Source organism: Poecilia mexicana, unplaced genomic scaffold (genome assembly GCF_051168715.1).
Source record: "Poecilia mexicana isolate PSO_F unplaced genomic scaffold, ASM5116871v1 scaffold_14, whole genome shotgun sequence".
In the NCBI taxonomy this organism is placed as follows: Eukaryota; Metazoa; Chordata; class Actinopteri; order Cyprinodontiformes; family Poeciliidae; genus Poecilia; species Poecilia mexicana.
In genome coordinates this window covers 21730332-21755994 of record NW_028263383.1, presented here as the reverse complement: position 1 = coordinate 21755994, position 25663 = coordinate 21730332, and the positions used below count along the sequence as shown (strand labels likewise).

The 25663-nt window shown below is 37.1% G+C and overlaps 2 protein-coding genes across 4 annotated transcripts in view; both read left to right on the top strand.

Moving 5' to 3' along the window:
- The window catches only part of wwc1 (WW and C2 domain containing 1), a 43798-nt gene extending 30815 nt beyond the window's left edge, over window positions 1-12983 (top strand). For 2 of the 3 annotated variants that reach the window (XM_088012345.1, XM_088012344.1), the window contains 12 exons: window positions 1257-1346; window positions 2081-2667; window positions 4263-4368; window positions 4866-5036; window positions 5113-5305; window positions 5422-5562; window positions 5711-5745; window positions 6794-6983; window positions 7081-7251; window positions 7336-7428; window positions 8187-8608; window positions 9371-12983. In XM_088012345.1, the coding sequence (XP_087868471.1) occupies window positions 1257-1346; window positions 2081-2667; window positions 4263-4368; window positions 4866-5036; window positions 5113-5305; window positions 5422-5562; window positions 5711-5745; window positions 6794-6983; window positions 7081-7251; window positions 7336-7428; window positions 8187-8608; window positions 9371-9437 (2266 nt within the window). In that variant the 3' untranslated portion in view covers window positions 9438-12983. The remainder of the gene's footprint in view (window positions 1-1256; window positions 1347-2080; window positions 2668-4262; window positions 4369-4865; window positions 5037-5112; window positions 5306-5421; window positions 5563-5710; window positions 5746-6793; window positions 6984-7080; window positions 7252-7335; window positions 7429-8186; window positions 8609-9370) is intronic. The other variant, XM_015013278.2, reaches the window with a different exon arrangement.
- Window positions 12984-15445: 2462 nt separating this feature from the next.
- Window positions 15446-25663, top strand: part of rars1 (arginyl-tRNA synthetase 1) — a 33269-nt gene continuing 23051 nt past the window's right edge. Inside the window, exons 1-8 of the mRNA XM_015013282.2 lie at window positions 15446-15600; window positions 17512-17646; window positions 18106-18294; window positions 19300-19408; window positions 21243-21343; window positions 23396-23517; window positions 23625-23745; window positions 25511-25640. Of these exons, the coding sequence (XP_014868768.2) occupies window positions 15556-15600; window positions 17512-17646; window positions 18106-18294; window positions 19300-19408; window positions 21243-21343; window positions 23396-23517; window positions 23625-23745; window positions 25511-25640 (952 nt within the window). The 5' untranslated portion in view covers window positions 15446-15555. The remainder of the gene's footprint in view (window positions 15601-17511; window positions 17647-18105; window positions 18295-19299; window positions 19409-21242; window positions 21344-23395; window positions 23518-23624; window positions 23746-25510; window positions 25641-25663) is intronic.

Here is a 25663-nt window from a genome sequence, read left to right as displayed (position 1 = left end):
CGTTCCAGGTCAGACTCTACCTGAGCTCCGCGTCTCTTTGTGTTCCTGAAACTCGAGAGGCGGCCGGGCAGAAAGGACCCCTTGTAGTCGTCGTACAAACGCGCCCGTTCAGACGGACAGCTGTAGGGTTCTCAAGACGCGGCGCTGCTGGGCTCCATGAACGTCAGGTTCTCTGAGCAGGGTCCTTCACTGTCTGGAAAACACAGGGAAAATGGCTGGAATTTCATTTCAGGATAGAAAAATTAAAAATAAAACAAAAATATCTGTTTCATGACTGCAATCTTTATCCTGGGTTTGCATTTTACCCTCCTTCACTCCTTCCTCTGTGTTCTTTATTATCTCTTATCTCTTTATTTCCTTTCTTGTGGGACTTTTTCTTCATTCCTTTCCATCTTTTCATTCTTTTTTTCCTTGTGTCCTGCCTCTCTTCTTTTGTGTCATTCTTTGTACCCCATGCCTGCCTTCCTTTCTTCCTTTGTTTCTTTCTTCCTTCCATCATCCACCCTTTCCTTCCTTCCTTAATTCTTGCTTATCTATTTTCTTTGGTTCTCGTCCTTACTTCATTTGTTCCATTTTTCTTATCCTTCCTTCCTTCCTTCCTTCCTTCCTTCCTTCCTTCCTTCCTTCCTTCCTTCCTTCCTTCCTTCCTTCCTTCCTTCCTTCCTTCCTTCCTTCCTTCCTTCCTTTCTTTCTTTCTTTCTTTCTTTCTTTCTTTCGCTCCTCTGTCTTTTCTTGTCCTTCCTTCCTTTTGCTCTTTACAGACAAATCATTCCTTTAAGTCTGGCTTGTGTCCATCCTTTTTCTTTCTTGTTCTCTTTCTTCCTTTCTTTGTAGTCATCTCTTCTTTCTTCCTTTTTCTGTTTTCCCTTTCGTATTTCCTGTATCCTTCCTCTTTCCTTGTTTCCTTCCTACATCTTCCTTTCCATTCCTTCCCATCTAATCTTTCTTGGGTCCTTTTTTCTTTCTTTTCTTTTTCTTCCCTTATCTTCATTTTTACTGATAACGTGAATGTCTGGAGCAATGCACAAGATTAATAAATGACCAGTTAAACTCTTATTTCATTTCTAGTGTGTTTCAATCAATACCCAATTAAGGAGTAACATTTTTAGATTATTAGTAGTCTGTGGGGTTTTATAAATTGCTGCCTTAAATCTGTAGCAGTCCTGTGTTTCCAATGTGAAGCTTATAATCCAGAAGCTGCTGAAACCCTGATGATTTTTTTTTTTTTTTTTTTTCAAAAATGTCTGTCGTTTCAGGCTGCGACTCCACTGCAAGAGGAGCGAGTTGGTGCGGGAGCTGGAGGAGACGGTTCGACTGGCCACGTCTCTGCAGACCGAGCTGAGGAGGTTGGTCCTTCTACTCCACTAAAATATTCAGTCTGAGCCCAGGAAGAGAAGCTCAGTAAAAAAATAAACACACCTGATGCTGGTGCCCGAAGCAGAAACTTCCATGATGATGGAGTCAAAAACATTTTGGGTTTTAACTTGGTCCAAACTTTATTTCTCTTCCTTCCAAGCAATCTGAAGATCTGTGAAAGTAGCTTTCCTTTTTTTTCCCTTTTATTTTATTTTATTTATTTTTGCTGAAAAGCAACTTTCAGTCATTAGCTGTATTTCCATCACAAATGTGTGCAAAACATTTTAAAATATTGTGCGAATGTTAAAAAAATTTGCAAACATGGGCATTTATTGCATTGTGTATTATTTATCGTGAAAAATATCTTGTGATAAAAATTTCAGTTAAAAAAACTGACTAAATATTATTTTTACTCTTCTGTTTATTTTCAAGAGAACATAAAAAAGCTTAATTTAATTTTTATTTCAAGATATTGTGAGAATAGTTGTAACATGTGAATAAAGTCGTAAAGTCATATTACAATTTCTCATAATTATTCTGATTAATTTGTTTTTTTACATTTTTAGTTTTTTTAGGAACTAATACTCTGTCATAAAATAGTATTAGAAAACATTGTGATAAAACTCCATATTGCCCATTCTTAAATGGAAGTGAACTGAAACATTTCATTACTAATCATCATCTTCAGAAATATTTCATATATTTTTTTGTGTTTTCCCTTCAGCCTGTCGGCCAGCACTCTGTCCTGTTCGTCCGGCAGCAGCCGCGGCTCGCTGGCATCCAGCCGCGGCTCGCTGGCCACAACATCCAGCCTTGGCTCTGCCTCCTCCCTCAGCTTCACCGATCTCTACCTGGAGCAGCCCGAGCTGGCCGACCTGGACCTGTGCAGCAAGCTGGACAGTCTCCTGCAGGACGGCGGCCCGGTCGGCTACCGGCCCTCCAGCTCCATCACCACCATCCACGAGCATGAGGTGGTGACGGGCTGCGGCCAGCGCGGCGCTGAGCGGTCTGATGACGCCGGGCCTGGCGGTGCCGAGTCTTCCCGGGTCCAGGTCCTCAGGCTGTCCGAAACGCCGCGTTCCATGAACTCGTTGTCTCCGCGCTCATCTCTGTCGTCGCTGTCGCCGCCATGCTCGCCGCTGGTTTCGGACACCACGTTCCTGTCGGGGGAGGCGGGGTCCGGCGGGGTTGGGCTGGACCTGGAGCTGCGCAGCAGGCTGACAGAGCTGGAGCTGGATCCTGAGGAGCAGCGGAGAGAACAGCTGGAGGACAAGCAGAACCTGAACAATGTCCTTGGAGACGAGTGCAAAGGTCAGCCTTTTACCCAGAACTCTGTGCCTCTTCCTAGCATCAATTATGGTTCAACAGAAAGTCGGCCTGTCAGCATTAATGCTAATGTTTAAAAATTATGTGTTAATAATACAATAAAACATAGTGCACATTATTACCAATTTTGACCTAAAAGCCTGTCTCCTGCAGAGGGTTACCTAGTTTAGGGGTTCCCAAACTTTTCCATGCCCTGTCCCTTCAGAGCTGGATTACATCTGCATAATGAAAAGTAAGAAGGAACTGCACAGCTCTGAGACTTCAGGGTCAATCTTTACCTCCTGTGTTACAAAGATATCAAAGAAAATATCTTCACTGGAAAGCAGAATACCAGGAATCCTGAGTCAACTAGTGATAAGAAATCTAAACTGTGATTGAGATGGACGGGTTCAATTTCATCTGTTTTCTAATAGAGCTACAGACTTTTCCTTGTTGCTTCCTATTGTGGAGAGCTTTCCTTGTTTCATGCTGCACTGCTGGACGTTCCTCAGTTTACCTTCTGCTTCCTCCATTTATGACCGTAAAGCCGGTTTATTAACAGTTTTATTATTGCAGAAAAATTAGACACTCTCTGTGGGGGACAACAAATTGTAGTTTTATTTTGTTAAATAAATAAAAAAATAGAGTATCACATTTGTTGTTTGATCCGTAAACATCAGAGTGGGTCAGATGGAGCTGGAAGCAGCCTGTGAGAAGCAGAACGTGACTCCTGTCAGAGCCGCAGGTGAAAGGTGGACCTGGTGTCCGGTTTCTGGTTCAGTCTCTATTGCTGCTGCCAGAGCTCAGCTCATTGCTCATTATGTATGCAGGACTTTCTCACTGACCTCCTGTTGTTCAACTTGCACAAATAAAACAAGCCGATGCAACGTTTCGCTTTCAGGGATGCTGCAATTATAGTAATGATAAACACAGTAGAAGTGATAATAATGTTAATAGCAATAATAGTATTAATGTAATAGTAGTAGTAAAAATAATGGTAATAATATCAATAGCAGTAATAGTGATAGTTGTAATATTTATAATAATATAGTAGTAATAGTAATAATTGGAATAGTAATAACTAATTGTCATATGATAATAGTAGTAGTAATAATAATTGTAATAGTAGTATCAGTAATAATAGTTGTAATGATAACAATAATAGTTACAATAGCAATAATATAGATGAGTTTATTACTATATTTACATTTAAAATCATTAGTTGGTGTTTTTTCATTTTTAGTCAAAGTATTGGGGGTCCAAAGAGCCACTAGTGACTCCAGGCTGCAGACCCCTGGTCTAAACAATGAACATTTAACTTCATGTACTTTTTTTCTTCATGAAGAGTGCAAATCAAAATTCACAGTAATAAAAATTCTCATATTTAAAACTATTTCTGCTGCTTAAATACACTCTGTGGTTTGGATGCATTTCATGAGCTCTAGCTTCAGAGCTCATGAAATGCATTAACTCACCTGTTAGCAAGTGAGTTAAAAAGCAGCTCAAAACTAATGAAAAATACATTCAGAAAGCCTGGAGATCTGATGCCTGGTTGCATTGTACACCGTTTTATTTTTCTTTGTCATAACTGTTGAATGTAGGTGCTCAGATTCAAGGGGCGGAGCCAAAGAAGATGGGCGTGACCTCAGCTGTATCCGATGAGTCAGTGGCCGGTGATAGTGGAGTTTACGAACCATCAGAACGCAAGTATGTTTCATTTTCATTTCTGCATCGTTTCTTCTTTATTTTTATGCTCATTGAAAGTGCAGTATGTAACTTTTATTTAAAAAATCTTCTTTACATATTTGTTAAAACTGTCACCAATTCGTGACCGTTTGTTATGAGACTAATAATCTGTGAAAAGATTGACCTCCTCCAACTCTTCCCTAAGCTACTATTGCCATCTAAAGAAAAATGCAACACTCATGACCAAAAACAGAAATATCATCGGTGGCAATGTTAACTAGCAGTCCCACACGGATGGGTGATTGACAGTGCTAAGACCTAAGGCCCGCCTCTTGGCCCTGATTGGTTGTTTCCTAGTAAGCATTGGGAGTAGGCATAGGAGATCTTTTTTTTTTTTTTTTTTTTTTTTACAAATATGTAAAAATACATATTTTTAATATGTTACATACTGTAGCTTTAAACCCAGTTTTTTGTAATGAAAAGTGTATACGTTTCCCCTCTTGCTCTTTCTTCTCCAGGCCAGGCCTCCCTACAGAACTCCTCCTGAGCTCCTATGAGGACCGGTCTGCGTCTGGCTGCTCCCAGGTCCAGCTCGGCTTCCGCTACGAATCCAGAGACCAACGCTTCATTGTCTATATCATGCAGCTGTCCAACTGCAGTGCCCTCTTTCTGCCGGCTGATCAGAAAATGTATGAACTAATTTCTGCCATCATGAATCCTGTGTTAAATCAAAGAACAAACGGTGACTCAAAATGTTTCCTGCAGGCACGTCCGCATGGCGGTGCTGCCGCCCGTTCAGGCCACCCGCTGCCTCTTCCGAACACGAGGCCTGCTCCCTCAGGATGTGGTGGCCATCAACGAGGTGTTCGGCATGCAGACGTCACACAACGGATTGCGGCAGAAGACCCTCAGGGTTGACATCTGTAACACCAGCAAGTCAGGCCATGAGGAGTGTCTGGTGGGTCCCTGTTCAGCTCTTATTTATGGGATTTTTAAAGATTTAAATACGTTTCTCAGCATGACGGCTGAAGGATATCAGCAGGAAGTCTTCTGATTATTTTTCCTCTCCTTCAGGCTGGAGCCCAGATCAGCCTGGCTGATGTCAGCTGTTCAGAGGAGCAACGCACTAAGTGGTACAACCTGCTGAGTCGCCTCCACATGTCTGAGATTAACAACAAGGACAAGGAAACAAGAGCACAGGGCAGCTCTGGCAGGGTAACTACAGAGGAACTGACAACTAGTACAGATTCTTAGAATTAACAGAATTAACAGCTCCAACCAGATTTATCAGCAGTAACTCACTATAACCCACTTTATTGGTGTTTTTGAGCCAATAATTATTTAGGAGATTTTTTTATTTCAGACACACGAAGGAGTCCAGCCTCCTGAGACTGAGTGGTACGTTTTCCAACCTTTCCTTACATGTGTCTTGCTCTGCTGTTTGTGTTGAATCACACAGAATGATGTAATAGAAACCCAAAGTGTGGCAAAATTATAGGTAACCTACTGTCCAAAACGGTTTTCTGTTGCTTGATTCATTGTGTATTTCTGTTGCTGTATTAACAGACCACAGAGCTACCCAATGGTGACAAACCATAAATCAGCATTATTTCTTTAATTGAGACTACTTTAATAATTGAACCTATGAAATGGTTAGACTTTAAAAGTGAAAAGTCTTCATTTGTGTTCTTTATTTGAAAAAGACAAACATAAGCTCCTTTCGTCACTGGTTTGGTTTTACTTGTTTTATAGAACATGCTTTTAAATGACGAAACAAGAGTTTTATTTTGAAAGCTCTACTTTGAAAATTTAAACTAGTCCCTTCTTGAACAGTGTTTGATGCCCATTTATGATTTTAAACCTATTCCAGTAGTAATCCAACATATGTAAACCCAGATCTTTTATGTTTACAACAGAGGATTATGGCCACTGGAAAAGAAAAAAGTTATTTTAATTTTTTCTTTTCCAGAAAAAGAAAAAATGTGGCTTTCCACTGCAGACATACCTGTCTCGTATAAAAGTCAGAAATGTGACTTTTTTTCTGAAGATGTTGACTTGAATCTCAGGATTCTGTTTTTCTCGAAATTTTGACCTTAATCCCAGAATTCTGACTTTTCTTTCAAACTTTAATCTCGAAACTTAGACCATAATCTCAAATTTTGTACTTCAGTCACAGAATTGCAATGTTTTTCTTAAAATTCTGACTTGGATTTTGACTTGAATCTCAATATTCAAACTTTAATCTCAGAATCATGTCTTTATTCTGAAAACCGCTGGTGTGTTAAAGTTTTCAAACATAAATGACTCCCAAAGTTCATGTCGGTTTTCAAACCTCCATTTCTGTAAATGTGACAATGCAAAAATACTTTTCTGGTCTAATTTTTGCCAAGCAGTCCTAGATTCTACCGGATTAGGATGGAATAAAAATGTATCTGTGGATCATCAGGCAAGGTGATCCTCTTGAGGCAGACATGTCTGATGAAGAGGCAGAGGAAAATGATGAGGAGGGTGTGGAAACTGAAGATGAAGAGGAAGAGTTTTACCCTGACAACAGTCAATGGGTTGGAGAGAAAGAGGAGAATGAAGAGGAGCAGAAGGTGGCCAAATCCACTCCGACGGCACCCATCACTGAGAAGGTAGCTGCTTTTATTTCTACCTTTTGAGCAAGAAGAAAAGTTGGTAGTTGAGTCCTGGTCTTAACCGTCTTGTTATCGATGTATCACCATCTTCCAGGTCAACAAAGAGACAAGCATTGACAATTTGTCAGCATGTCATCAGTGGTCGGTGGTTCGACCCAAGGAGCGCCGTCCTGACTTCCACCAGCAGATCCCCTTTATGAGGGGCAACACCATCATCCGCTCCAAGACTTTCTCCCCTGGACCTCAGAGCCAGTACATTTGCAGGGTAACTGACAGCCTTCACCATCATGTGAAAGAAAAAAAAACTTTGCTACAGTTGTGTCTTTAATCTAGTGGTTTCATTCTTCAGATTAATCGGAGCGACAGCGACAGCTCCACACTCTCCAAGAAGTCTCCATTTGTCAGAAATGCCTCAGAAAGACGCAGCATGCGCATGAAAAGGGTAGGTAGAGGGAATCCGTTTCATTCATGCAGTCATCTGTTTAAACTGCGGTTAATAAGCATATTGTGGTGGCATTCTAGGAATATTTGTTGGGTATTTGGAGTTTTTCTGTTTGATGATATTGAGCAGTCTGACATAAAACATGTAACTGCAAAACATCTCAGATTAGCATTTAGAAGTACCTTAGAAACATAAATATGTGAATATTGAACTGCAGTTTACATCCTTTAAAATGCACCTTATGTTTAAGGAAGAAATAAATCATCCTTTTTATTACTGACGTCGTCTCTGTTTTTGGGGGCTCGTCCAGGATGATGAAAGCATTTTCATGAAAAAATGTACTTGTCATTGACAATTAGAATTTCTGGCTTCATGTCCTTGGCGCTGCAGTTTCCAAAATACCACCTCAAAGAGCACCCCTCCCTTGTGACTCCACCACTCAGCTCCTTCAGACCAACCAGCAGCAATTAGCAAACATGTGATGAAACTGCGTATCAGCTGAGCTCTTTATATGAGCTACTTCTCAGTGCAACGGTGGTAAAAGAGGAGCCATGTTGCGATGACCTCCTGAAGGGGGAGTGTTGGAAAGAGCAGGAGCTTCTTAAAGAAACAGAGTCCCAATTTCAAGACGTTAAATTAGAAAGTCAAATTTCTTTTGTATCATATTTCATATGTAGCAGAAGCTGTAAAATGGCACTATATGCCTGGAAAACCTATAATACTGTCCCTTTAAGCGTTTCTGTCTGTCCTCCCGACAGCCTCCAGTGCAGGTGAAAGGTCTGGACGGTCTCCTCCGCACTTCCCTGGACCTGGAGCTGGACCTACAGGTGTCCCGGACACGGCAGGCCCGGCTGACCCAGGAGCTGCGAGTTCTGCGGGAGCTGAAGATCCAGCTGGAGAAGGCAAGGCAGCAGGGACAGAGGGAGCTGCCTGCCTGGGTCCAAGAGGATGAACGCTTCCGTCTGCTCCTCAAACAGGCTGAGAAACAGGTTAGAAAACCCACCAGACAGGAGGACGATCCCAGTAAGGGAACAGCAGTTTTAATGTCTTGTCTGTTTCAGACTCGAGAGGAGCAGCTGCAGGAGAAACGGGTAGAGAAGATGATGAAAGCAGCAGCCAAGGACGTCCACAAGATCAGAGGACAGAGTGGAAAGGAGCTCTCTGAGGTCCAGACCTTTAGGTAGGAGATAAGGTCCTAGTTATTTCCCATGTTTTATGTATGATAAGTCAGAGTTTTTTCATAGATTGGCTGGTCCTGAGGCAGGTGCAATTTATGTTTGTTTGTTTTTTCTTCTTCAGGATGCATTTTTAACTCTTGTGACTTATATTCCAAAGCGACTTAGTCCGGAAAATACAGTAATTGAAACAGGACATAGAGAAGTAATATAATAAATGCAATGATTTATAATACACACTTATTACTTGGTGTGTATTTTATTTGGTTATTTATTGAAGTTCTTGATTTATTTAGATTTATTTATTTGTTTTGTTTGATTGTATTTATATGTTAATTTTACTTTTTTTATTTAAATGTTAATACATTTATTTAGATATTTTATTTTTTTTATTTAGGTTCTTTATTTATTTTGATTTTAGTTATTTTGATTACTTATTTTGCACTTGTATTTATTTGTTTATTCTTATTTTAACCTTTTTTATTAATTCAGGATTTTATTTTATTCAGATTTTTTTTACTAGATTTTTATAAAATGGTTATCTTTAGATTTTTATTTTGTTTAGATGTTTTAGTTATTTATTTATGTATTTAAATTTACTATTTATCATCATTATTATAAGAAGTCTACATTACAGAGAAGCTGTGGCTGGCTGAGTGTAAAAGTTAGACTTTATTTTGCCATCAACAGAATATGGATGTAATCAAAAATCTAAAATATGTTACAGTCTGCTTTTTAACATATTATATTTTCTGTTTGTTTTCCAGAGAGAAGATTGCGTTTTTGACGCGAGCAAAGACCAGCATCCCCAACCTGCCGGCCGATGACGTGTAGAGAAGCATTTCAAAGTATCTTTCCCCTCTGACCCTGTTGCTCCCTCGCTGCAGGGCGAACTCTCGCTGGTGTCGTAAAGAGCTAAAAACATATTGGACACAAAAGAAAGACCACTCGAAGCGGTGAAGAAACACATTTTAAAGCAGCTCAGCACTTCTCATGTGGGTAGTCTGTACATGTAAGATGGCTCTCTGGAGCTCCTCCATCTTCATTTGCTGTTTTGTTTCTGTTACTAACCAGCTAGTTTTAGTTGTTTCAAGTCATTCCAGCAAAAAAATCTGACTTTTATACTAAACTTACACAAATAATGTACATAAGTAGCGCAAAATTAAATCAGCAATGGTACTAGAGTTCAGTTTACGCTGATGACGAATCAAAACAAATCTGAAAAATATTTAATATTCACACTTTATTTTTAGAGCATTTAGAAAATTGTATATGCAAACACACAAGCACAGTGTTTCTTTTTTTGTTTTTATGTTTTTGCTGCAGACGTGAAGAAAACATCTGTGTATGAGTTTAAAAGCCTTCTGCTTGTTAAAGTTGGTGCATCTTGTTTTTGCTAAATGAGAGTTTTAAACCTTTTCCCCAAAACTACAACTCCCAAGGTGCATTTCAGCAAAAAATATCCTGGCGCAGGATCTAAAGTTTCTGTTAAGTAGCATGAAGCTAACAACATTTTAACGGTTGTTTGGTGTTTGTGAACTCCTGATAGTTTAAGAGTTGTTTCTAAGAGGGATCCAATTTTAAGTATCAGAAGAGGTTTTTCTCATTGAATTCAGTTAAGGCCTGAATATTGTTTTTGTTTTTCTATGATAACTTTTGTAAACATACAATTTTTCAAAAAGAAACAGCTCCTAACACTAGGTGCTGCATTCGTCTTTGGGCAAAAGAGAGGTGGTGATTTTATTGGCAAAAATTACTTAGGACATTATTTTAGGAATGTGACAATATTCTTTCAGACTTTTAAAGTTAAAACAATTAAATCAAACTTTGAACATGGGTTCTGTAAAATATTCAGTGAGAGCAACAGGTTTCTCTAATTTAGAAATCCCAAATTATTGAAGTAGACTTGATGAATCCTCAAACACCTGCATTTACCACATTTGTCCACAGGTGTCACCAAATCATATGAATTAAAACTCTTTTCTTCAGTAGAATCTGCCATTTTAACTTAAAACAAGCAGCATTTAAGATGATTGTAGAACATTACACACCAACTCAGAGAGGAAAACCAGAGGCACACTCTTGGAAAAACAAGCATTTTGTCAGTCCAATTATCTCTAACCAGCTCAGCAAAATGTAGAATCGACACTAACTCACTAACACTCAGGTAGTTTATTGGATAGTCTGCACTTTATAAAACTTTAGGAGAAAAAAACCACAAAAGGAACCTTGATCTGAGGTTTTCCAGAAGCCTCTCCTTCATGCTGGATGATTATTGATTGTTGAAACATGCAGGAAATGAAGATCAAAATGTATTTTTGATGACTGTGAATTCCTACTGATTGTATGTTTGTTCACAAGAGAAAAAAAATCTTCCAGTCAGCCCATAGGGACATAAAGGTTTCTCTGCAATGCAAGCACAGAGACTTCTTGTTTCTTTCTGACTGATTTTGTTTTGGTCCCGTTTTATCAGTCTTAACTTTCGGCTTCATCCTTCCATGTTTCCCTACTATAACTGGAGTATTTATGTACACATCACTCTGATGTGTTTTATAACTGGAAGTAAAAATGCTTTGCACCAATATAATAAACATATCACCTTTTTATTTTTTTCTGGCCCTAACTGAGAGTTTTAAATGAACCGTTAAACGCCTCTTTGCTGCAGCTCTTTCAGCTTGTTTAGGTTTTACAGCCCATGCCGTTACAGTTTTTGATCTTTTCATTGGTTGCCTATTTTACTGTTTACACAAAAATTAAAGGCATAATTAAAGATGGGTTTTTTTTTGTTGTTGTTATTGTGGGGTTCTTCAGAGTAGTTATCGGTAATGACTGATGGCTTTTTTTTCTGCAGAAGGCAAAACCTTAGCTGAAGTGTTTGAGGAAAGATTCTCATGCTTCATCCAGTTGAATGGATGGATTAATGAATGGCAGAATGACTGATTTAATTATAATGTATTTGAAAGGGACATGCACATTAATTAACATTTGCAACAGGTACAGATGCAAATATTTACCAGATTTAGTAGAATTTTCCAGATTTTTGTCTGTTATTCCTGAGCAGGTAACATTTAAAATGTTTTTTTATGTACATAATGAAGAGTCAAATGATGCAGTAGCATAAAGTAAATGGTATAAAATGGTTGGTGCTGAGTGCATTGCAGTTTGGATGGATAGTAAATTGATTGACGGACGGACGGATGGATGGATCAGCCAGAAAACTGCAATCGGTGTACTCCTATAAATTTGGTAGATGGATGCTAAATTGGATGGATGGATGAATGGTCGGTTGGATGGATGATATATTGGATGGTTGAATTGTAAATTGACTGATTGGATTGATGGGTGGTGAATTCAGTTATGGACCTATCCTGAATAGACGTGATCTTGAGAGATTTTCTCTTTTTTAGAAACTCATTTCAGTTAAGTCGTTCTGCAGATCCTGAACCTATAACTGCTCTATAGATCCTTCCTTTAACCAACCACAGCTTTCTCTCCAGCAGAGGAGCAACCTAAAAAATGACCACCGAGAAGACATGAACAGCCTAGAATCTACTGCTAGTGGACCCAAATACAGTCTTCTGCCCCTTAGGGAACAGACCCTGGTTCGTTTTAAAACATCATGCCTTGCTGCTACAGTCATTCCAGATGTTTTCCTCTGATCCCTGCTTTTAGATTAACTGCATTGAAGAATTGGTAAGACATGTAGATCCTGTAAATGTTTTCAGTTCATATTAGAACTAAAATATTTACACTCCGTTGTGATAAAATTCAGGTGTTAAACGTCTTTATTCAGTAGAAAAATCCTATTCCTCACAGGAACATAAGACCTTATATTTGTCTTCATCACTGAACACCATGGCATGAACTATAACCTTTTATTTTTATTTACTTTTTAACCACAAAGAGGTTTATTTTCTGAATATGGTCAGTCTTATATAGCACATAGATGAACCTATGAACCATAAACAGACTTATAACTGAACCAGGATGAAGGAATGCCGGCTTTCCCAAGGAATCACAGTAAATCATGTAGCTTTTGTATAATTGCAGCTTTTTTTGGTCTCTGATTTGATTATGATTTTGTTTTCTAATAGTCCGTATTATGACTGCTGATGAACCAGGTGACGTGTTTGCCGACGACTATTACACCCATATGGTGTGTATTTATTGCACTTTTGTGATTTGGGTGTCCTTTTTTTCCTCCAGTTTTGTTCTTTTTATCAAAAGTCCAGAAAAAGCTGTGAATTTCATTCTCAGACACTGTAACTGTCGATAAGAGTTGTAAATATTTCACCAGCACAAAAAACGAAGACGGCAGACAAAACATAAACACTATGTTTTGTAGTTTCACAACAAAAATAAAATGTTTTTCTCTTATAATTGAAGTTGTTAATTACTGACTGCATATTTAGAGCTGGAACAGACTTAAAAATATCATGTTTAGTTTTTTGTCTGTTTTGTTTCAAAAATGACAAAGTAGAATACCAATGTCCCAATGGTATTCCGTATATACGGAGCCCCCTAGGAGAAATGGGGAACATTTTTTCTTTTGTGTTACCTCACAATATGCTTTCTGCAATATTTGCTGGTCTATTTTGTATACAGTCACGTATGTCAATTTAACATTTCAAATAGCCTCAATCAAAAACATGTTTATTATTATTAACTCTTTGGTGCAAAAAACTGATTGGAAATGGATTTATTCACTGCATGTTTATGTCTGTTTCTGTAAGGCTGAGATGGAACTGCACATGTAAACAGCCCTTTAAACCATTCAGAAGCAACATAAGAGACGCAATCAAAACTGTCAGATGACTTTTTACCCTGTGATAATAACTCAGAAATAGTCCAAATAGTTTGGATGTGTTTTTTTTTATTTCTTTCCTACTTACAGAAAGGTTTTTTTTTTATATATATATATATATATATATATATATATATATATATCATAGGTTTGTGGTGCATTTCAATCCTAAAGAAAAATATATAAAACTTCAGATATTTCACAACAAGATATTAAGATATAAGGAGAAACCTTATATAATAGCAGAAAGTATGATGGCCACCTTAAGAAAGACTTACAGCAGGGGTGCCCAAAGTGGGTCCTCGAGGGCCGGCATCCTTCACATTTTAGTTCTCTCCCTGGTGGTAGTAACAACCTTTTCATCTTGTTAATGTACCTCCTAGGTCTTCTAATGAGCCATCATTTGATCCAGGTGTGCTAAACCAGGGAGAGAACTAAAACATGGAGGATGCCGGCTCTGCAGGACCCACTTTGGGCACCACTGACTTACAGTATTGAATTATGCCACATGAACTGATCAGTACATTATTGCAAGAGAACACAAAACTTTTGCGAGGTAATGCAAAAGCTTTGCGAGGGAATGTAATGCTTCGTTCCCTCACAAGGCCTCCTTTTTTATTTTGAGCATTTGCTTCTTTTTCATTCACATACCTAGGCATTTTCTATAGACTGTTGAACTCTTTTTTTTTTTTTTTTTTTTTTTTCCCCCCCCCAAGACCAAAACTCCCATTTTATTGTTATCTTAACATCGGTCAACTATACAAGGTTTTGTCGTCACCGAAGCCAAGAAGACTGGTTCCTGAAGTTTAAGATCTGTGTTGCACTGAGAAGGAATTTAGGGTTGTGAACGTACAAATGTTTTGTCCTGCATGGTTACTAACATCGATTCTTGAAATGAAAGAAAATGTAACAAATATAAAAGTAAGGAAATATAAGAGAACACAAAGAAAATAAATAAATCTGTACATAGACTTTTAAAGGAGGTGAAAAAAGCAAATATGAGAAAACAAATAAATGTATAATAAAAATACTGACTATAGATATATATCTATTTATATATAGATATATATCTATATATATAGAGAGAGATCTATATATATATCTATATATAGATATCTATATAAAAATAGATATCGATATATATATATATATATATATATATATATATTTTGAAAAAAAAAAATCAAACGGAATTTGACAGTAACAAAATAAAGAATATGGAAAATATGAACCAAACATAAATGAATAAAATTAAGATTGAAAATTTATTATTAATGATATTCAATTAATACTGTGAAAATGTGTAAGTTGGAAAAGGTCTCCTTTTTCGCATGCAATATTTGGCACAGTAATTACTTCATCAAGCCATTTATTTATTTCTATGTTTATTGACAATCTTGACAGGATCAGTCCTGTGGAGGACCAAAACTGCCCAAAAAAAAAAAGAATAAGATTTTTTAAAAGTTTTTCCTTGTCCTTACACGAGTTTACATCAAGAAATGCAAATATTTTCTTTTTTATTTCCCCTAAACATGCTTTTGTAAAGAAAAGTAGATATTTTGTTTTGCCTTTTCCTCATAGAAGCCCTCCTTTTGTCATTGCCTCCTGCATTGTTATGTTATGAGTAGAGCTGCCTTTGATGTCCAGCTCATCTACTATTGGTCTAAATATATATTTATGCTTTTATTTCTTATTATATCAGTTTTGGTCGAAGTCAAGGACTTAAAACATAAAAAATAACCTGCAAAGTAAAACACATTTAAATTTAAGCTCATAATAACAAAACACATTTATGGTTATTTAGAGTAATCCTTTCCAGACTGATACAGTGCATGCTTTTTTGTAATGAAACTCAAGATTAATATTTAAGTTGTGTATTAGTTCAGATTGTGAATGTTTCTGATATTTTTGTTTGCTTGTTTTGGTTTTTTCTTTTCAGTTTTGTATCTGTTACAGAGATATTACCAAGCTTGGCTGACGGAGGCTCCCATTCCGGTCCTGCAGATGGCGCTGCACAAATGTAACAAACCTCAATCAAAGACAACGAATGTAAATCCTGAACTTCTTCCTCATCCTGCAGTTTGTTTCATCAGACACGAGATTGTGCTTCTTATCGGCAGCAGATTCTTCTCCCGGCTTTTCAGAGAGATGGGAGACCCAGTGACCGAGTACACAGCCCGGCTTCAGCACCAGGTGAGCCGCCGGTTTATCATTGCAGCCATAGACAAATAAAGAGCTACTAAGGTTTGTAATAGCGAGGCTAAACGCTTTAGAAGAGCGTTAAACTATCCAAGGCACCACAACGCTGCGCCAAACTTTCTACAAAAAAACATTACATTTAATGATTTCCTCTTGATATGCAGAAAGTGTCGCTTAATAAAAGTTTTCTTTCACAATTTAAAGAAAACAGACTTGAGTTTTGAATTCGGCTTGTACCCTAAATGTCCTTTTTATTGTGAAAATTGTTACTTTATTTGTTCTTTATTCACCCTTGTTCTACTGTCAAAGTAGTGAAAAAATAAATAGTTCTTCAATATTATGAAGCTTAATCTTACATTATTTCTTTGCCGAATTGATCACAATGTAATATTTAAGTTTAACTTAAAGGAATGTGGGCCAAAGTCAATGTACAAGTCATTTTAATTGCATTAAGCACTGGAGTTGTTGCTTTCATTTTGAAGTTAAAATCACTTTTTATTTAGAAGGTCCTTGGCGCCATCTGGTGGAGATAGTAGAATTGTAACATTTTTATGTGAAGTAAAAACTGGATTTTTCAGTTTCTAATCAAAAACGTTGGTTACGTATTGTAACCCCAGATAAACCCACTAGCGATAGCCTGAAAGGGCGAAGCCTATACGAAATAGAACAGAAAAACAAATGAGATTCAAAGTTGTTGTTTTTTTAGCCAACGATGTAAAGTAAACTTTTTCTAATATTTCTAATCCAAACATTCTTTGTTTTAACTCTGACCTGAAAATTTGTAAAATTCTTTAAAAATATTTTCAGTGAGCTTCATTCTTACTGAGTTTAATTCGTTTTAGTAAATTTGAACATGTATTAATTACAGCATGCTTACAACAAAATCAAACTTAAGGCAAAAAAGATAATGTTACCAACTTAAGTGGATGAATTTTTATCTGATTGTTTATTCCAATAACTGACAGAGAGAAAATCACTTTTGGTTTCACTCTGACCAAGTTTGTGTTTATTCAGTCGTGGAGCTGATCTGGAATTTTTGTTGCACTATAGGTATGTCATAGATCTGGTCCAAAGGTTTTGCTCTGTCTTGCAAAGTTATTCATACCTTCTTAATCATTTTGCGAGGATACAGCTACAAACTTTAATGTATTTCATTTGGATTTTATGTGATGCACCAAAACAGGCTTTGGTCAGGTCACTGAGCAGTGAATCCTATGAAAATGGAAAGCTTATGCCCTGGCAAGTAGAGCATTGTTCAGAGAAGTGGCTTAGGTGTGTCTGGAGGAGCTACAGTAGGAATGGGCAAGTTAATCAAATTTTTGGAATATCTGGATTTTTTCACTAATGCACTACTTGTGTTTGCATAGCTCAGAGTGATATCGGCATGGCCAAAGCCATTGTCTTTTTTGACAAACCTGTTTTGCAGCTTATCTTTATTTAAACTTTGACTATAGCAAATTACTAGGGACAGGCTAAGACTTATTATTATTTTTTTTTAATTACAAGAATAAAGCCATAATAGAATTCAGTCGTGTGACAATAAAGTTGAAATAATACAGAAATAAAATTTTATTACCAGAATATTTGGCGTCGGTTTTACAGATAAGGAAACACTTTTATCACATCAGCATCATATTATTATCAGTAGCAGGACTTTGAAACAATCATAAACAAAGTCTAATTTGAAGAAAGAACCACAGACTAAACTGGTTACATCAGATCTTCATAACTGTCTCATTAAAACAAAGTTTTCTTGGGACTTTCTCCTTGTAAAATTTATTATGACTATATCTTTTAAATAATAAAATTGTGTTACCTGGCCCTCATAGTTCCATTGTACAACTCAGTACAAGTGTTTTGTTTCATTTTGAGCTTTCTTCTTTTCTTTTCTTTTTTTTCCAAAAGGAGCGCGAAATCCAAAGTTTGTCTGCAGAGATCAAGAGCCTTAAAAAGTCTCAGAGCTTTGAGCCATCGCAGCGCCTGGAGGATCTGCGGGAGGAAAACGCCAGACTGAAGTACCGCCTCAACGTCATGAAGAGGGTGGGTGGCGGCTGGCAGTTGGGCCAAGCGATAAATCAACTTTATAGATTAATCAGATTTAGGATTTTTGAAGATTTAATTTTTGGAAAGTTTGTGTGTACGTGTGTGTTGTTTTTTTTTAAAAAATTAATTTATGTATTTTCACCAAAATTCTACTTGGCTTTCCATAGCTCAGAATGATGTCATCTTGCTCGACAAATGTGCTTTACAGCTTCTATTTTACAGCTTTTAATTCATCATGAAATTCTTGCAACCTGTACTTAACATCATACAACTCACAGAAGGGATGACTGAAATGTCGACTTTTTGGAGATACTTTCAGTCATTTCTAATTTATTTTTTTTAGAAAAGAAAGCAAGGAAAAACTTATCTACTAATATCAGAAATTGTATCTGGTATAAAAAGATGAGATTTATCTTTATGTCATATTGGTAATGGTGGCGTTGTTGTTTTCCTCAGAGTCTTCAGGAGGAGACACCACACTGCGGTAAATCCATGCTGAACATCAACCAGCGGCTGCAGGATGTTTTCGGCGAGGCCATCAGGGCTTCCTTCCCTGACCTCGACAACCCGCCACTCGCCGTCACGCCCAACCAACAGGCCAAGTTCGGAGATTACCAGTGCAACAGCGCTATGGGCATGGCTCAGGTGTGTCTCTGACTGCTCCTTTTTTTCCTCTTAATGTTTTTTCTTCAAACGTCTCGTTCATCACAGTACTGGGAGCAGAGAATGCAGAAGAAATGGCGTTCCCCAGTTGTTAATGTCTCACTGTTGATATCAGAACATAAAAGTTATCGATTGATTCAGTCAAAATATGGATCTTATTGAGCGACTAATTAATTGATTAGCAGCCATTAAATTCTTAAAATCCTGAGTTTTTTCTTATACAAATACAAATCTCTTTTAATAACATATTTTCATTATATGCTGAATTTTACAAAAGTTAAATTTTAACATTTCGTGTAAATACTGGCTGAATAATCAGACAATTGTGGTTTTCTCATATTATTAAGCAAAACAGGAACCTCTTAGGTTGCTGCATGGATAAATGAAAGTGAATAAAAGAATAAAATGTGTAATTTACTTAATTCCCTGTGAAAACAGATTACTGGACGGAGGTGTGTGATTTCTCTTGAAGGAGTACTAAAACTCACAACAGCCCTCAAAATCAATACTGCATATTTAGCATCATGTTTTCACCATCATGTTACAAATTTTCTGTGTCATTTCTGCCACTTTCTGTTATCACATCCTCGCCTTCGTAGCACATCAGTCATTTTTGGGTGAAAAGTTGACGCCACTTTATCATGTTGCATAATTGGATGAGCGCTATTATTCTTAATATCTTTAAGGAGGTTGTCTAGAATTTATATTTCAAAACAGAAAAAAGTGCATTTTCCATCCCACACTGGAGTTTGTTGGGACCATTTCTCTTTCCCGTTGTGATATTGCTCTGCCATTTGTGTTTCTGTATCAACGGCTCATGATGACCAGTGGCGCCCTCTGTTTGTGGCGGCCAAAACTGCATCACTAAGAGAAGGTCTAAGCGAACATGATTAGCTAATTGATTGGAACTAAACCACCAGTTGGCATTTCTAGTCCTGATGTTTAGAATCTTTTAAATACAAATCCTATCTGACTATTTTGTCTCAGATGCTGAAAGCAAAAGGGACAAAGGTGAACCCGAGGGAAATCGCTGAGAAGATTGTTCAGAATCTGCCAGATAACGAACTCATCCAGACGACGGAGATTGCCGGACCGGGTAGGAGCTGGATCTGAAATCAGAACCTCACTGAGTTTAACCCTTTCAGACACACTTCCTTTTATTTTAGATTTAAAACTTTTCAACAGATCACCTGTTGCACTTTTTCATTTATTCCAATTATTATTTTTTTCGGATAAGGAAATTCTTACTTGTTGAATCTGTTTAATATTTGTTCTGAACAAGTTAAAATGTAAGTTTTGTTTGAAGGTATGAATAATTCTTTTCAGATTTTTTTTATGCAAGTCTTTCTACTGAATTAGTAAATTGCTTGAATGATTAAATTTATTATAATAAGTACATTATAATAGTGCAGTAAAAATGAATTTTACTTGTTTAATAAATTGAAGTCTTTCTTTGTATTAAAATATGCTAAAATAAAATCAAGTATTAAAATTAACAAAAAAATATTTTTAGGACAATATTAATTTGAAATATACTTCAGAAAATATTTTCGATATTTTACTTTAAACTTAAAATCTGTTTTATCATATTTTCCTGCAAATGTTTTTAGTGTTAATAATTTAAATGCCATAACAAATATTTTAAACCTTTTAAAAATATATTAATATCTTAAGAGCAGAAATGTTATAATGTTATTAAATTAATTTTTTACTACTGTAACAAATTAATGAAGTAAGTTAATACTTGCACTTAATTATGAACATTTTGTTTATTAAAAAATAAATAAAATAAAGAAAAATTGAAATAAAGTAATTTTTAATGGAATTTGGTATATTATTATTTTGTTATACTATCAAATCTTGGATTTTTTTTTTTTTTACAAACCTGGAATTATTTGGCACTGTAAACTAAAATTTGTAACTATAAATTCACTTCATCTTAAAAAGAACTATTTTGTAGTATATAAAAATGTATATAATATTGTGCTTTGTTAATCAGTCAAATTTTATTTGTATAGCACATTTCAGCAGCAAGGCATTTGAAAGTGCTTTACATCATAACAAGCACAAAACACGAAGTCATGCGACATAGAATCAGCAATCAAAACATTACATTAAGTCAAGTGCCATCACTAAATTCGTAATTGATTACTTTTCAAATACAAATAAACAGGTGGGTTTTTAGTCAAGATTTAAAGGCACTCAGTGTTTCAGTTGTTTTAGAGTTTTCCGGAAGTTTGTTCCAGATTTGTGGTGCATATAAGCTGAATGCTGCTTCTCCTCGTTTGGTTCTGGTTCTGGGATGTAGAGCAGAACCAGAACCTGAGGGGTCTGGAGGGTTGATACAACAACAGCAGATCTTTAATATATTGTGGTGCTAAACCATTCAGTGATTTATAAACTAACAACAGTATTTTAAAGTCTATTCTCTGAGCTACAGGGAGCCAGTGTAGGGACTTTAAAACTGGTGTTATGTGCTCTATCTTCCTGGTTTTAGTGAGAACGTGAGCAGCAGCGTTCTGGATCAGCTGCAGCTGGAGGATTGATTTGTTTGGCAGACCTGTGGAGACACTGTTGCAGTAATCAATGGGGCTAAAGATAAACGCATGGATGAGTTTCTCTAGGATTAATGTAAATCACAGTTGATTTAATTTAAAAAAATGTAAGTTTTGAAAATTAAGCAGGAAAACAAATGAAATGCTAGAAAAAAAGTCTGTTAATGGTCGTATGATCATTTCAGTACTTTTACATTTTTCTGAAGTTGCTCACTTTTAATATATTCCTTAAATTAAAGAATTGCAAAATAAATATTTCAGAATAATTTATTTGGTTCTCCAGATTTTCACTTTTCTTTAAACCCAGCAGTTTTTTGTTTGCTGGTTTGTTTTCACTGTGGCTGCGTCGCCTCATTCCTTTGCTTTATTGTCCAGGATTCATCAACATCCATCTGAAGAAAACATTTGTGTCCAAACTGCTGACCAGCATGTTGCTCAATGGTGTCCAGCCGCCGCCGCTTGCCACCAGGAAGAGGGTTTGTCTGCAGAATAAAACTTTACTTTCCTTGCTTTTTTATTTTTTAAAGTTTTAGTTTTATGCTTTACAATGTTCCCAGGTTTTAATTCTAGGAAATTTTAACATTCATATTTATTCCCTAAAACAGTGGTCCCCAACCTTTTTATCACCGCGGAACAGTCAAGGCTTGACAGTTTTACTGGGGGGTCAGGGTAGAGGGTGTCACATGACACAATTTTAAATTTTGTCCCTTTATGACAATCTTGGAATGCTCCGAGTTCTGAGATTGTTGCTGCGATAATCCTAACCGATCATCCTGCCTGGGTGGTGTGTTATGTCGAACGTTGGACCGCTCATATCTAAAATCGGACATATTCAACATGTTGGATTGTCTTGGCCTGATTATCACAGTGTGTGGGTGACTGGGAGAGAGAACGCAGCCTGTTAAATGTGACAGGTAGCCAATCAGAAAGCGCAGTGACGTAAACACAGAGGGGAATCCCTAACAGCTGACATAGCACAACTGAAAGCCTGGTTTAGTGCATAGTGCAGAAAATAGAGCGGCTGCTCCTGCAGTCTTTTATCCAACATTTTTTCTTTTTGTTACGTCTTTTATCACTTAAAATGAGTCCACAGACTATCAATATTGCTTCTACATCGTCGGACATGTTTGTTACTCTAAATTCACATATGGTATGTTGGGAGTTTTACGGGATTTTCTTCTGGAACTGGGAGGTTCGTGAGTGGTGTCTTGCTCCTGCCTTGTGGCTGGACACACGAACCGATTTTATGAGCTCTGTGGTCACAGAGGTTTGGAAAATCGTCCGACAATGCTAAAATCATGCCGTGTGAACCAGACCTAAAACTCACAAGCTCTACTCCTCTAGTCTCGACCACTGTCCTAACACGCTCTGACTCTGGTCGCTATGGTAACGTTTACACATTCCTTCAAAATAAGATACAGATGCGCAACAAAAAAGAACATTTTACTTTCATGAAAAGTTTAACTCGGATAACAACAAATCAATGGAATCAATGGGAGCCCTGAGCTTGTTTTTCTGCATCGAGATGGTCCCATCTGGGAGTGATGGGAAACAATGACACCCGAAGTGTTGCTTATGTACAGGGTGCTTGGTCTCCAAGTGGGGAAGGAGTTTGAAGGCTTTATTGGCTCATTATCGGGTTGGTCACCGCATATCATGCAGAGCAGGCTTGTAATGTGGGACTCGCCTACCGGTCCGGGATAAATCCATTCTCCTGTCTCTTCTCTGGGCCTTTTCCCCTTCTCAAAGAAACTTTCCAAAGACATCTGATCTGTTTCTTACTCATTTTGCTGCTTGTGGGCTCAATGTTGGCGCGCAAGTAACCGAGAGAATCCAGTTAAAGGATTTTCAAAATAAAAGATCCTCCAGACTCAGATAATGCATAAAACGGAAATATTTAATTATTTCTTGTGCGGCCCGGTACCAATTGGTCCACGGACCGGTGCCGGTCCGCGGCCCGGGGGTTGGGGACGACTGCCCTAAAACACAATGATAAAAAGTCTGATTTATTAATTTAGCATCTGCAGCTAACATTAACACGGGTGATTTGACTATTTTGTTTGGGTAACAAAAGGTGCTTAATAGACTGTTCTATGAACCAGGTTAAGCTAATACTGACACTAGAGGAGTTCTGGGTAGAACATATCTACAGACAGACTTTTGTTTATAATTTATTGAAGAATGTTTATATTTTTTGTACAGTTTTAGACTAATTACTGTCCTGAGTTTGTTGTTCTTCCAGCAGTTGGCAGTTTTTTGAGTTTTTATATTCCAGTTAACAATTAATTAATTAATAAATTAGACGATTATTTCAATTATCACTTAATCACAGTGAAGCCGATTAATTGTTTCAGTGCTATTCCAAAATGTAAATACTTCCATCTGCACAGCATCCAAAACCACAGGGAATAATTTCCCAAACTAAAGGAGTTGGCTGAAAAAAGAACAGAATAAAAGACTAAAAACAGAACAAATGAGAACTAACAAAGGTGATGATGATTAATCATTTTTGTCGTCTCGTCGCCTAGGTGATCGTGGATTTCTCCTCACCCAATATTGCCAAGGAGATGCATGTGGGTCACCTTCGCTCCACCATCATTGGCGACAGCATGTGTCGGCTGTTTGAGTTTCTGGGCTATGACGTCCTCAGGTTGGAGTTAAACTCTTCTAGCCTCTGCAATCCGTATCATAGCAACTCCTGGAAACGCCTTTGTTGTTGTTGTTGTTGTTTGTCACACTGTTTGTTGACGTCGGCAGGCTGAACCACGTTGGAGACTGGGGGACCCAGTTTGGGATGCTCATAGCTCACCTGCAGGATAAATTTCCAGACTACCTGACAGTGTCTCCTCCCATCGGTGACCTGCAGATGTTTTACAAGGTTAGTTTTTCGGGTTGGGCTTATTTCAGCTCAATAAAATACTTAGGGTTGCACCAATTGCAGTTTTTTGGCCGATCACTGATCTTTTAAAGCCTACCCCTTTAATTCTGATTTTGGCTGATACCAAATCTTTTTTTGTCTATTATGCTATTATCCTTGGATAGGTTAGAATAGGTCTATTAGGTTAGAACAGGTCTATTAAATTTTTTGCACAAAATCGTTCTTGGATCATTTTAGTTTGCTCGGTTCTGCCTATTTGGAGTTCTTTTCAGGATCAGCAATTTTAGGGCTTCTGTCAATTTAAATCTAAATAAGTTGCATCTGGCCATGCCACCCAATCTTAATGTTTACACGGTCACGTTCAAATTGCTGCAAACAGATGCGCAATTATACAACTGTACATCTTTAAAAAGCAGAAGTGCAGACCTGCACGACCAGCAAGAATGCAGCAAGTAGTTTCTGTATAAAGGGCAGTGGTTGAGACTAGAGGAGTATTTCTGTATAATTTTTGTCTTTTCCAGCAGCCATTGCACAGTGTATGCAATGCACAAGCTTGTTTTGGGTTTCCTTGGTAATTGGTTGGAGTTGCTAGGGGTGAGGGGTAGTGCCTGCTGATTTGTGACGTTACATTCGGAGGTTTTTGAAACGGCTCAATTTCCAGACACCAAAAAAAAACATTAACTTGTCAAAAGATAGCTAGAAGTTAATTTGTTTTTCTTGTCTTTTTTAAGTAAATGTCCTGTTTTTAGAAGTGAGCACAGCAGAGACCCAAATGGAAGTATAAAATTGAGCAAAATTAGAATTTTGCATATTAGGTGCCCTTTAAAGGTTGCTAAATATAGCATAAAAGTCTAAGTTTGCAAAGGAGGGGTGATATTTGGTAATTGCACACACTCAGATGGGACCTGGAGGATGGGTTTGCAATTAAAATTTGCGATAAACCAGAGGTGTCCATTCTAGTGTCATTATTTACAAAATAATGTAAAGTTTTCACTTTTAATGGACTTTCAAGGCAACTTTTAAAGCAGCTTTGCATTAATAGTGTCATTATTTACCGAATGACACTCCATGACAACAGTCAGACATTCATAAAGACTCCTTCATGTTTATGACAGTGTCATGTCAGCCTTATGCACAGCCCGTCAAATAAAGTGTTACCAAAAAAAGTGTTTTCTAAACCATGGATTTGCAATCTTTACAATGCAAAGAGGAAGTTTTTGCCCTCGGTACCTCTTAATAAAACTTTAGAGCTGCAAATATTACATAACTTTTTGAAAAAAAAAAAAAAGATAACTTATAAATTTTATGAATATCTGCTGTAGGAAATGTCATTCTTAAATAACCATCATTTTATTTATACCTTTTTAGTTTAAAATAAAAATACATTTTCTTCTACAAGATGTTTATTTTTATGGAAAATAATTTAAACACACACAGTTTTCAACATACTGACTAAATAAAAGATTTAAAAATATGTTGCTGGTACTTTTGGTGGCATCCGATGCAAATATTCCATCCAAAAACGTCTAAAGCCATTTGTTATATATATATATATATATATATATATATATATATATATATATATATATATATATATATATATATATATATATATGTATGTTATCAACGCTCTGGAGCCGCAGGTTAGAATAATACCCTTGGTTTAGAATAATAGGAAAAAACAAACAAACAAAAAACAATTGAAAAAGTAAGGGAAATCTGAAGGTAAAAAAAAAATAAAATTCTTCTCCTTTTTGTTCACCAGGAGTCAAAGAAGCGCTTTGACGAGGACGAGGAGTTCAAGAAGCGGGCCTACCAATGTGTTGTCAGGCTGCAGAGCAAAGAACCCGACTTCATCAAAGCCTGGAACATGATCTGTGACGTTTCCAGGAGAGGTGGGCTTTTCCATGACACTGAA